The 12,648-nt window shown below is 51.3% G+C and overlaps 1 protein-coding gene across 1 annotated transcript in view; it reads right to left on the minus strand.

The window, feature by feature from the left end:
* RAB6B (RAB6B, member RAS oncogene family) overlaps positions 1-7,534 on the minus strand; it is a 58,586-nt gene extending 51,052 nt beyond the window's left edge. The window contains exon 1 of the mRNA XM_060011290.1: positions 7,253-7,534. Coding sequence (XP_059867273.1) covers positions 7,253-7,322 — 70 coding nt within the window. The 5' untranslated portion in view covers positions 7,323-7,534. The remainder of the gene's footprint in view (positions 1-7,252) is intronic.
* Between the last annotated feature and the right edge of the window lie 5,114 nt (positions 7,535-12,648).

Here is a 12,648-nt window from a genome sequence, read left to right on the forward strand (position 1 = left end):
GGAGTAGGAGCTGGGACTGGTCTACTGGGGACACCGCATATCCCTCTTGGCTCTGGCCCCTTCCCAGCCCTCCCCACTTACCACCCACCCACCTGGCTACAGAAGGAAGTGTCCCGGAGTAGGAGTACCTGGGAGCTGTCACCCATTCTGCTGTCCTCTGTATGAGATAAATGCCTGTCGGCAGGAAGGGCAAAACAGCTCCATCCCTGTTGCCTGGCAACCTGAGCCAAACACATCATCAGAAGGGATGAACCAAAGCACCCCGAGGGCACAGTAGGTAAGGCTGGGCCCAGGTAGGTGGGCCTAGAATGTTGGCCAAGAGAAGAGGTGGCAGACTGGAGAGGACCCTGCACTGGAGCCCAGGGCAGTTCCAGGGGAAACAGTTGGCAGAGGCCCTGATCCCATGCATTCATCCCTGCAGCCCCTCTGACCCGTGCCGTACCCAGGCTGGGAGTGTTACTGGCTTGGCGTCATACTCTAAGCTGGTGCTGAATTATAGAACCACTTAGAGCTCCACTGGCCCTAGTGATCACCAAGTTCACTAGCCTCCAGGGACACATCGAGAAAGTGAAAGGTGGGCTGGGGCTAATCCAACCACATGGCCAGCTGGTGGCAGACCCTAGACAGAATCAGGGTCTCCAGGGCCCTGATATCTCCAGGCCTGGAGGGAGAATGAGGCCAGAGGAAGGGCTACCCCCAGAGAAGGTAGGAACCAGCTTCTCAGTGTGACTGGTTCTTCCCTTCTGAGTAATGAGTTCTCAGCTAGAACCTGGCTGAGCCAGCCTCTGTGACCTGCCCTCACCTCATCTCCAGCCACAGGGGGAAATGGGTGAGCCAGTCATCCCAATACTGGAAACCCCTTTCTCGAGGGAAACCCCACTAAAGCAACAAGCCCATTCCCCAACTGCCCAGACCCTGGAGGAAAGCTGTGGTCTCCAGCACAGAGCTCACCCAAATGAAGTCTTCCTCCGTCGCCCGTCCTGCTGGGGCTCCAGGCTGCCACTCTTTTAATGCATTTTATAGAGGTAACCTTTACTGTAAAGGCTCCATTCTGCCCTCAGGGGTGAGGCATCATCTGCTTTCTCCCGAACCCTGGTCTGTCCATTGGGTATGTCACCCCCCGGGGAACAGAAGGCACCTGGCCGAGTCACTCAGGCTCCCACCGGCCTTGTTACCAAGAGACCAGGATAAATATGCTTTTCTACTGAAAATAAATCATTTTACTAAAAACGATAACATATTCACGGTAGTGAAAATTTACTTTTTAAAAAAGATCCCACTTAGTTCAGGGCCAAAGTTACTGAAATAAAAAAGGGAATTGGAAATTTCAAGTTCAGTAAAGAAGCTCTCTTAGGAGTCCTCAAGGCGTTAGGAATCTGCATCCTTTCCTGCCCTGTTCCAGGAAGCAGAGACTGGCTTCCTCATCATCGCGGTCCCCTCAGGGCTTAAGTGCCCAGCCCTGCCTGCAGCCCCATTTCCCGGCAGCCTGTCTTTTGAGCTCTCACAAAAGCTGCTCATCTCAGGGTGCGTCAAGTACTTCTCCCTGGCAACCTCCCCCATCTTCTCTGTGGTGAGAAATGGAAAAGGATGACAGACAGATACACAGACAGTGGAGGAAATGCCCAGTACAGTAGTCCACCCCCCATGATTATGAATTTTGCTGTTCCACCTAACCTTTCCTCACCCTCCCCAACGGGTCTATCCATCAGTTTCTCTAAATGATTTACACTGAGACCAGAAAGCCCTGCACATTCAAAGGCTCATTCATTCTGCAACAGTGGAAGAACGGTTGGGGAGGACAGGAACACTTTGCAGCCTGGATGGGACACAGATGGTACCACCCTCAGGCCTGCCCTGGGCGAGCTTGCAATGTCAAGGCAACACCTATAAGGATAAATATTCATGGGCTGATTTTAGGGATTTAATAAGTAACAAAAGGACAATGAGGTTATTTTGTTATATTTTAATGGTATTCATTATAATTTGGAGGCTGCAAATGATAATGATAATCAGACCATGCAAACGATGGTAATTACTATTACACCTGCACCACCAGAACGTGTTCTCACAGTTTCTTTTTTGTCTTCTGGTGAGTTCTCGAGCATCTATCATCAGCACTGAGGGTGCCACTTTTCTCTTATACCAAGTACAGGTTAATTCTCATCTTGGTGTCTGTCTGTCTGACCTCACACCCAGTTCTTTAAACAAATAAAGCAAAGGTTCTGGGCCTGCACCTGACATCCAAGGTTCCCTCTCTCATTCCAGCCACTGAGGCAGGGAGAAAAATTGGGAAGAGAGAAAGCAGGACCAAGAAGCTGAGGCACAGAGACACTGGGTGATTCACTTCAGATCTCAAAGAGAGCTCTGCCGGGTCTGGATGTGTCCCTTCCGCCCCACCTCTGGTGGCCTTGCTGCTTCTCAAAGTTCTGCAGAGATGGTGGGGATGGGGGTGCCCTGAGAAATTCAGCTTCCGTGAGATGAACGGTGAGGTGGGTGTGACCAAGGCTAAATGAGCCAATCCTCTATGAAGGACTCTGTAAGTGTTGCAGATAAAAATCCTCTGGCTTGAGAAAGCGGCAGGTGTCAGGATGAAGAATCCTATTCCAAAGCGGCCTTGACTCCTGTCGCTTTCAATCTACTGATGGGCCATCAGCAAATCCCACACAGCAAAGATCTCTCATCATTTTCAAATGAGATATTTAATGAGCACAAAACTCCTGCAGGCGGAGAAGGGGGAAGGATGACTAAGATGACTAGTCACCTTAAGGTGCTGAAATTTGCCCTTAAGGGGCTTAAAATTCAGTTAGGGTTTCTGTACCTAAAAGAAGTTAATAAGCATTTTAAAATCCTGAGGAACCAAGACAACAGAGGTCTTGGGGCAGCATGTGATTGTTTCTAAAAATGTTCAGAAAAAAACAAAGCTCCACCATGGTGAGTGCCCAGCTAGGCTGGGCACAGCAGGGCCAGCAGATCTGGGAGGAGTCCACTTCTGGGATGGGCTTCAGGCACAACCACCAAGCCAGCGGTGGGCTCCCTGTGGGGCTGCAGCAGTGTGGGTTGCGGGGAGGCAGGGGTCAGGCAGGACCCTCCTGGCAGTGAGGACAGGGATGAAAGTGGAGGGGCAGCCCTTCCCTCTCAGCAGTTGCTACTTGTCCTGCTCTCCTTGTCCTTGTCCTGCTCTCCACCCTTGTCCTGCTCTCTACCCCAAGCACTTCCTCAATGCAGGAGGGAGAAGAGCAGGCAAAACTCCCTGGAGAGGGTGGGCCCCTTGCAAGACCTACTCCCCGCACTCAGCCCAAAGAAGGAGCACCAGCATGCTGCCTATAGAAGCGTCTCTCCCTCTGACGCCTTTAGAAGGCGCCTCTGACACCTGCCCCCATAGGTGGGCAGGACGCCCTGCTATGTGCTTCTGCAGCAGCTGTTCCTCCCTCGTCACGGCCCTCGCAGACCTTTACTGTAATTATATCTGCAGATGTCTGTGCTCCCCAGTGGACTATAAGTTCCACGAGGCAGGGATACACTCAAAGATCTGACTGAATGAATAAACGGATGCTGGGAGGAGGAAGTGAGAGAGGCGGATGGGGGAGGGAGAGAGGGATGGTTGAACAAATGAGAAAACAACCAAAGCTGCCTGCTGGGTCACTATGCTGCATGAGTCCAGGGATGCCACTCACATCGTGCTCGGCATGGATGGCACCTCCAGCAACACAACTGCCAGGGAAGGACAGGAAGGTGGCTGGTCACAGGGAGAAGCTGGCCTACTGGCCTCAGCCTGGGGAAGGAGACCAAACTTGTGTCCATCAATCTTCCTGCTCCGGCTGGAGGAGTCTCAGGGAAGGGAGGTGAGCAGAGGCCAGAGTGCAGCAGACACAGCCCACTTCCCCCTCCCTGCCACACACACTCGGAGAAGCCCCGCGTGAAGCTGGAGCCCCACAGAACGCCATCAGAACTCAGGAGGAGGGCTGTGTCCCCCAGGTCGAGCTCCTTCCTCAGATATCTGCTCATGCCTGCCTTCTCTGGATGCCACCAAGTGCCCAAGTCGGGACTGGTGTGCATCACCCCCTCTTTCACCCTCCATTGCCATCAGCACAAGGGCACGGCCAGCAGGCCCAGAGAGCCATCTGAGCCCCAGCAGGATTGCACAGCCTCCACACTGCAAGGAAATCCTTCATCCTGGGTCCACAGCAACCTCTCCACAATCCCTCCCCCTGCCAGGCTGATACTGGCCAGCCTGTATTCCATGCTCCACAGTAAGGCAATCATTCAGCTGCTAGGAGGTGGTACTCTCTCATGGGCTAGAGGTATTCTCTCCAGATTGGCTCCTCAAGGCTTCCCACCCAAACCAGATCCCTGGAATCTCTGAAGGCCCGATGCCCCTGGGATTATCTGGTCCTGGGCACCCTCCTCATCACTGGGCTCCAGGCCGGGCACTCCTCTCTGGGATCCAGCTGTCCTCGCCCACTGGCCTAGAGAGATGCTACCAGTAAGCCAGGCACAGGGAACAGGAGAAGGCCATCTCCTTCCCCTGGCTCCTTTCCAGGGGACTCAGCTCATACAGGCCAGCCCATGCTGTTCTAGAAGTCCCTGCTGTGCTCAGCTGACCCAAGTTCCCTGAGTACAGAAGGGGAGGTACCTCCAAGGTCACACAGGGAGGGAGACCCAGGGTGGAGGTGATGGCCAGAATTCAGTGGGAACTCAGAATTCCCTCCACCACACAGGCTGTAGAGGATGCGGGCACAAAGGACCAACACGTGTAAAAGTGCATGTGGGCAAGATGGAAGCCATGGCTGCGGTGGCAATTCCTCTGTCCCACCAGGCTCAGAGATGCCCATGTCTCCTGCCTAACTCAGGGACCCCAAAAGCTCTGTAAAATTGAAGGTAAACAACCCACTAATGACACAACAAAGTGGGAGGAGGCCTTTCAGGGTCCTAGGGCTCCCTGCCAGAAGGGACCAGAGTGGCTAATAGCCAGTGGCACTGATGGCAGTGCCTTTTTCCCTAATGACCATGTTCAAAGGGCCCAGAAAGCAAGCTCCCAACCAACTAGCCCGGTATCTCCACCAGGTCACCCAACATAGCCACAAGCCTGGCCAGAGTATGGCAACCCTAACCCCCTATCAGGAAAGCGCCCCAATTCTTGGCTTCCCCAATTCAAGGTCACCTTATTTCCCAACGGCATGTTAGTGACTGGGAACAGGAGATGTGGTTCCAGTCCGAGAAGGGTTAACAACTCACAATAGGACTCTGGGTCGACACCCCATCCCTGGGGCTGGAACTTCCCATATAAACATGCTGGAGAGGTGGGGGCTCACTCTCTGAGGCCTTCAGGTCTCATTTCTGTGATTTTAGGGGCAAAGGGGGTTTGCAGGGCTCAGTAGGGGCCTCAGCCCATCAGAGATTCCGTGGGAGCCCAAAGTTTTACCTCAAACACACCATTCTCCTCATCAAACCCCTGGTCCTTTGCTGAAGCATGTTCAGACTTGGAATAAACAAGTGTTTGTTGGGAACCTCCCATGGTCCAGGCCCTTTGGGAGACACTGAGGAAACATGAAGGGGTAAGAGAACTGCCCTTAGGCAACCATCTTACAGAGACAGAAACTAAGGCTCAGAGAGGCTTTGAAATCTGCTCAAGGGAACACAGCTAAGAATTCAACTCCCAGGGCTCTAGGCCCGCTAACACTAGCACTGGGATGTGAAGACCACCCCCACCCCCCAAATCCCTTTAGGCACAAGGAAAAGTTAGTTTTGTGAAACTGGAATCTACTAAGATCAGAAACTCAGAGTCCAGGACACAGGGCTGGCTGCCTGAGTTGATTTTGTTCTTAAACGCCCAGCCTGGCCCCAAAACCCATGTCAGAACTCGACCACCTTTTGACACCCTTCTCTGAGCTGTAATGAGCAGAAGCAGCAGGCAGGTGTGTGACCTCCACAACCCATAGGCACAGGCATCACAGCAGCACTGCTCCCGGAGCCCACCAGGGCCTCCCAAGGTTGTGTGTGTCTTGGCCCCTTGTATAGACAGGCACCAAGCCAGGTGAACGGGACTGGTCTGTTGAGCTAGAGCTGCTGGTCCTGCTCCCAGAGACGGCCTTCTCCCACAGCAGAGCTGGTCAGGGCCCAGCTGGTCTCCCTGCAGCCCCAGGTGAGAGGCCTCTGGAGGGATGCTCTGAAAAACCACTCCTTCCTACAAGTGTCACAGGGTCCATGCTCCTCAACCTGGTCTTCCCACCTCGGGACTAACCTGCATTTCAGAGATGCTTTCCCTGGGGAGGCTGCTGGGCAGTACGTAAGCCATTTGTCTACCCCTCTCCCCGGCCCCTGGCCCGCTGCCACGGTGACCTCCCCTCCCCCAAGAAGGGCGGTGAGCTGGGGGGTGGGAAGAATCCACCGCCAACGCTCTCGGGAGGGGTGCTGGGAAGCCAGGCAGGGCGTGTCGCCTGGTCCTTTCTCTGCCCAGCCCCGGGCGTCACGGCTCTTGGTGTGAGGCGCCCCGTACCATCCCCCAAATCTGCCTCGCACTGGGGAACCCTTGCTGTCATCGCCCAGATCCCTGAGCCCCATAGGGGCTAATACACACTGGCGAAGGGCAGCGGGTCTAGAACCTTCTGTGCCCAGTCGGACGTAAGCCAGGGGAGGTAGGCGCCCTGTTCCCCCACGACCTGCACCCGCTCTTTTCAGAGGAGACATCTGTGGGTCTCCCCCCGCCCGCGGCCGTCTGCCCTGGGGTCTGGACGTGCCCGTAATTACGGTTCCGGGCAGGGGCCCCAGGGAACCCCTCCGGTGCCGCGGGGTGGGGAGCGGCCAGACGCCAGTCCCGTCTCGTTCTCCAAAGAGGGGCGCCGTCCTCCCCGCGACCCTCACCGGCGCCCCGCCACCTGCGCGGTCGCCCGCAGCCGGTGCCGCAGTGCGAGCGAGCCAGCGAGCCCGGAGCCTTCACGCCTCGGCCGGCGCCGCTGAGCGAGCCGCCGCCCTCCGGCCTCCCCGCCGCGCCGCACCTGCACCCGCACCCCGAGCCCCCACCCCAGATCCCACCCTCACCCCCACCTCCGGCCCCAGCGTCTCCTCGGCCCTTACCCTTGGGCCCTCCCCTGCCCGGCCCCGCCCGAGCCGGCCCCGACTTCTCATCCCCAAACCTCCCCTCTACCCAGGCACCGAGGGGCCTTTTCGAGCCGGGGCCGGGGTCCCAAACGGGTGGATGATTTGGCGGGGGTTCGACTCGACGCCAAGCCAAGAGAATAAGCGGGGTACTTACCACTCTGCTCCCCCAAGAACACCAACTTGAATTTTCTCAGTGGGTTCCCAAAATCTCCCCCTGCGGACATGGTGCTGGCAGCCTGGGCTGGGAGAGGAGGAGGAGGAGGAGAAGCGAAGGAGCAGGGAGGGGAGAGGAGGAGGGCGAGGGGAGGCGGCCGGCGGTGCGGGAGCCGGAGGGGGAAGGGCTGGCTGCGCGCGTCCCTGACTCCCCAGCTGCGTCCCGGCCCCGGCCTGCGGCTGCGTGTCCGGCGGCGGAGGAGAAGGAGGAGGAGAAAGAAGAGGAGGAGGAGGAAGGCTGGGGCTGGGCTGCCGCGGGCGGCGCTTGATGCGGTGCGAGGGGCGCGCTCTGGACGCCCGAGGCGCGGCGCGAACAGCTAGGCGCGGGCTGAGCGGGGCGCAGGGACTGCGCGCAGGGCGGAGGAGCGCTCTCCCAAGCCGCACTGGTCGGCCCCCCTCCTGCCTCTCTTCTCCGCCCGCGCCTGCGCTCTGCGCGCTCCCCAGCCTCTGATGTCATTCGGGGCCTGCGGGGCTGGGGGGCGCCAGTCCACCCACCCGGAGCCCGCACCCGGCGGGGGAGAGAACCGCCTCGCCGTGCCTCAGAGAGATCCCCGAATCGAGCCCTATCTCACTGCCCCTCTACGTCTGTCTTCCCCACTCTACCCCTCCTTTGAATCCAGAAAATGACGTAAAATTATCAGGGGATATTCGTTTCTGGTCTTTAAACGTAGATGCTAGTCCCTTCCTCCACCTCCTGCAACACCAATGCACACTCAACCTGGCCATCCTAGAGGGTGGAAAGGAAAGGAGTGGAGAATGAGCCAGGGTGTGGTGGACCGTGTGTGCTCAGGCAGGCTCTACTGTCATCTTGTGCGTCTCTTGCCCTCCCTACCCTCTCTAGACCCAGATCCCTCCTCTTGGGCACAATCTGTGAGGTCATAGGTGTCCCCACAGACATGCCCAGTGAGAGAGGAAGCACCAGTAAAAGGCGTACCTCCCTCAAACCAACCGCTCCTAAGGATCATTTTATCCTAAACCTAATGCCCCGTGGGAGAGAAGGAACAATGAGGCCCTGAATGTCAGCACCTCCATCTCCAGAACGGTGCCCTGGATCCCTGGACCCTGGGGCCTCCGTGTTGACAATGCCGCTCCTTGCCCTGGCAATTAGGTGTATCTGGACAATGAGCTCCTGGAGCACAGGAGGGAGACCTCCCATTTGCCTCTGTATTCATCCGACCTTTTAAGGCACACAGAGTAAGTTGTGAGTGGGTGAGAACAAGGAGCAGGTGCCAGGTGTTAGAAGCACTCCCAACCCAGTCCTAGCATTCTGGCTAATGCTAGCTTTGAGGTTTTGCAAAGCTGCCTCTACCGTGCTGCCACCACGTGGTCTATGCTTTTAGGACTGTTCAATGAACATTTATTTGGGATTATAACCCAAATGTTTAGGAACAAGTTGCATGTGTATATGTGTATTTCATACAGAGAGAAAAGTGAGAAGCAGCCTTCATCTCTGGAGATTTCCAGAGGACATTTGTTGACCTCTTTGTGACTTACATGGCTTGCTTGGGATGTCTCCCTGTCTGGCTCCATGGTTTGTTTACTTAGAGTCTCTCTTTCTCTCATTGCTTATTAAAAACCAGAGAGTGAGTTCCATGAAATCAGCAGTTGAGGCTCCACTACTGAATCCCAAGGACCTAGCTCAGAGCTTAGGAAATAGTTGTTGAAAGTTTGAATGAATGTCTAGAACGCAAATCAGAACAACTGTTCCACTTATTGAAGAGATTGTCTTTTCCCCATTGTATGTTTTTGCCTCGTTTCTCATATGTTAATTGACCATAAGTGTGTGGATTTATTTCTGGGTTCTATATTCTCTTCCACTGACCTATGTGTCTGATTTTTGTGCCAGTGCCATACTGTTTTGATTACTGTGGCTTTGTAATATAGTCTGAAGCCAGGGAGCATGATTCCTCCAACTCTGTACTTCTTTCTCAAGATTTTTTTGGCTATTTGGGGTCCTTTGTGTTTCCATACAAAATGTGAAATTATTTGTTCTGGTTCTGTGAAAAATGCCATTGGTATTTTGGTAGGGATTGCATTGAATATGTAGATTGACTTGGATAGTATGGTCATTTTGACAATATTAATTCTTCTAATGCAAGAACACGATATATCTTTCCATCTGTTTCCATCATGTTCAATTTCTTTAATCAGTGTCTTATAGTTTTCTGAGTACAGGTCTTTAACATCCTTAGGTAGGTTTATTCGTGGGTATTTTATTCTTTTTGATGTGATGGTAAATGGGATTGTTTCCTTAATTTCTCTGTTTGATAGTTCGCGGGTAGTGTATAGAAATGCAATAGATTTCCGTATATTAATTTTGTAACCTACAACTGTACCAAATTTATTGATGAGTTCTAGTAGTTTTCTGGTGGCATCTTTAGGATTTTCTATGGATAGTATCATTTCATCTGCTAACAGTGACAGTTTTACTTCTTTCTTTCCAATTTGGATTCCTTTTATATCTTTTTTTTCTCTGATTGCTGTGGCTAGGACTTCAAAAACTATGCTGAATAAAAAAGGTGAGAGTGGACATTGTTGTCTTGTTCTTTTCAATAAATGGCACTAGGAATACTGAACAGCTATGTGTAAAAGAATGAAGTTAGAACATTCTCTAACACCATATACAAAAATAGACTCAAAATGGATTAAAGACCTAAATGTAAAACCAGGTACTATAAGACTCTTAGAGGAAAACATAGGCAGAACACTCTTTGACATAAATTGCAGAAATGTTTTTTTTTTGGATCCATCTCCTAAAGCAAAGGTAACAAAAGCAAACATAAACAAATGGGACCTAGTTAAGCTTAAAAGCTTTTGCACAGCAAAATAAACCATTGACAAAATGAAAGGACAACCTACTAAATGGGAGAAATGTCTGCAAATGATATGACTGATAAGGGGTTAAAATTCAAAGTATTTAAAGAGCTCATACAACTCAACATCAAAAAAACAAAACAACCAAATTAAAAAATGGGCAGAAAAACTGAATAGACATTTTTCCAAAGAGGAAATGCAGATGGCCAACAGGCTCATGAAAAGGTGCTCAGTATTACTAATCATCAGGAAAATGCAAATCAAAACCACAATGAGATATTATCTCACACCAGTCAGAATGTCTATAATCAAAAAGTCCAAAGATAACAAATGTTGACAAGGGTGTGGAGAAAAGGGAACCCTTGTACACTCTTGGTGGGAATGTAAAGTGGTGCAGCCACTGTGGAAAACAGTATGGAGGTTCCTCAAAAAACTAAAAATAGAACTGCCAGATGATGCAGCAATTCCACTCCTGGTTATATATCCAAAAAATAATAATTCAAAAAGATATATGCACCCCAATGTGCATAGGAGCATTATTTACAATTGGAAGCAACGTAAGTGTTCATCAACAGATAAAGACAAAGAAGATGTGGTGTATAGATAGATAGATAGATAGATAGATAGATAGATAGATAGATATAGATATAGATGGAATACTACTCAGCCATAAAAAAGAATGAAATTTTGCCGTGTGCAGCAACATGGATGGACTTGGAGGGCATTATGCTAAGTGAAATACGTCAGACAGAGAAAGATAAATACTGTATGATATTATATGTGGCAAGTAAAAACTATAACAAACTAGTAAATAGAGCAAAAAAGAAGTAGACTCACAGATACAGAGAACAAACTGTGGTTACCAGTGGGGAGAGGGAAGGGGAAGGGGCAATATAGGGGTAGGAGAAAGAAAAAGGTTATTATGGGATTATATGAAATCATATGTGTGAAACTTTTGAAAATTGTAAAGCACTGTAGGATTTAAAGAATCTTTCATTCAATAAAAAATTTTCTAAATAAAAATAAATTTAAAAACTAAAAAATTCATCCTTTTCCCACTGGGAAAAAAACAAACAAACAACTGTTCCACTTCTCAGAATGGCCTTTGGTTTGGAGCCCCATAGACTGTAGGGCATCACCCTGGGATATCTCCCCTATGATGCCTGGCATCAGGCACGGGGCCACATTTCAAACTCCCACCCCACTTCTGCTCTGGGGTTTTGCTCTCTCAGGAGGCTGCATCCAGCATGGGGCTGAAGGATGCCCTAGAAGGAGACAAGCCTCCCAAGCTGCAGCCCTTCCTGCCTCTATGAGTGGTCCCTCCATGGGAGGGGCAGGGGAGGCACCCAGCGGGGCACCCTTCCTCCTACCCACACCTTTTCGTAACATCTGGTGCTGTCTTCCCACACACTCTTGTCACATCCTGAGGAAATCATCTGTGGGAAGACGAAGTGTGACAGAAATTGTACCATCTATCGGTAAGCCTGCGCAAGTCCTGTGCCTTCCCTGACCATCTGGTCCATACATGAGGCAGTGGGGCCATAGGGGAGGGAGGGGTGGGGCACGGGCCCCTCTGGGCACCTCTAAGCCTCTGAGTCAACTTACATGCTTACCAGCCCCAGCTGACTGTGGGCCAGGATGCCTTGTGGGACTCTGTCCAATTCTTCCAGTTCAAATGACAAAAGCCCGACTCCAGCTACTTAGGTACAGCGACGTGGGCTGGCTCAGGTAGCGGGAGCAGACAGTGGCATTGCTCACAGAATGTGGTCATCAGGCTATGGGATCAGAGTTGGCTCCACATCCCTCTCCTTCCCCATCTTTTGTCATTGCTCATCTCTCCTTATTTGGGGTCTTGTTCTTAACCTGCCCTAGAGCAGACAGGCTTTCTCCAGGTGGGGAAAACAAAATGTGAAATGTGGCCACTGTGACACTCAGTTTGGCAATCCCACTGGAACAAGTTTCTTCCACATGGCATCCTTGTGTTCCATTTTTGAAAATTATGTAAAGCTTCCTATTGAGGCTAACGATGTATATATAAGTTGTAAAGAAAACCTGTCATTAGGAATGCCCATTCACCCTCCACCCAGCTGGAGCAATCAAACATCACAATATTCTGAGGCGTCTGTTGTTTCCCTCCACTGCACCCCTGCTGCTCCCTCCCTCCCCAACACAGAAATGCAGAACCCCAGCTGCCTTTTCGTTGAGTTTATCACATTTGGATGTGTCCTTCTACAATATCTCCTTTTGTTTGCATCGTTTGAACTTTATCTAAGGTATCAAATGACGTGTTTTTCTCCTATGACTTACATTTTTCTTACGTCATGTTCCTAAGATTCATCTGTTGATGCGTATAACAGCAGTCCTTTCATTTTCACTGCAATTTTGTATTCCATTGTTTGCTCCAATTTTAAAATCATTTTCAGTAAAATGTGTCCAGTTTAAAAATGTAAAATACTTTTAGATTCACAATGATAACATCTTACATAGCCATAGTACATTAGTAAAACAAGGAAATTAACACTG

Source organism: Delphinus delphis, chromosome 4 (genome assembly GCF_949987515.2).
Source record: "Delphinus delphis chromosome 4, mDelDel1.2, whole genome shotgun sequence".
Lineage (NCBI taxonomy): Eukaryota > Metazoa > Chordata > Mammalia > Artiodactyla > Delphinidae > Delphinus > Delphinus delphis.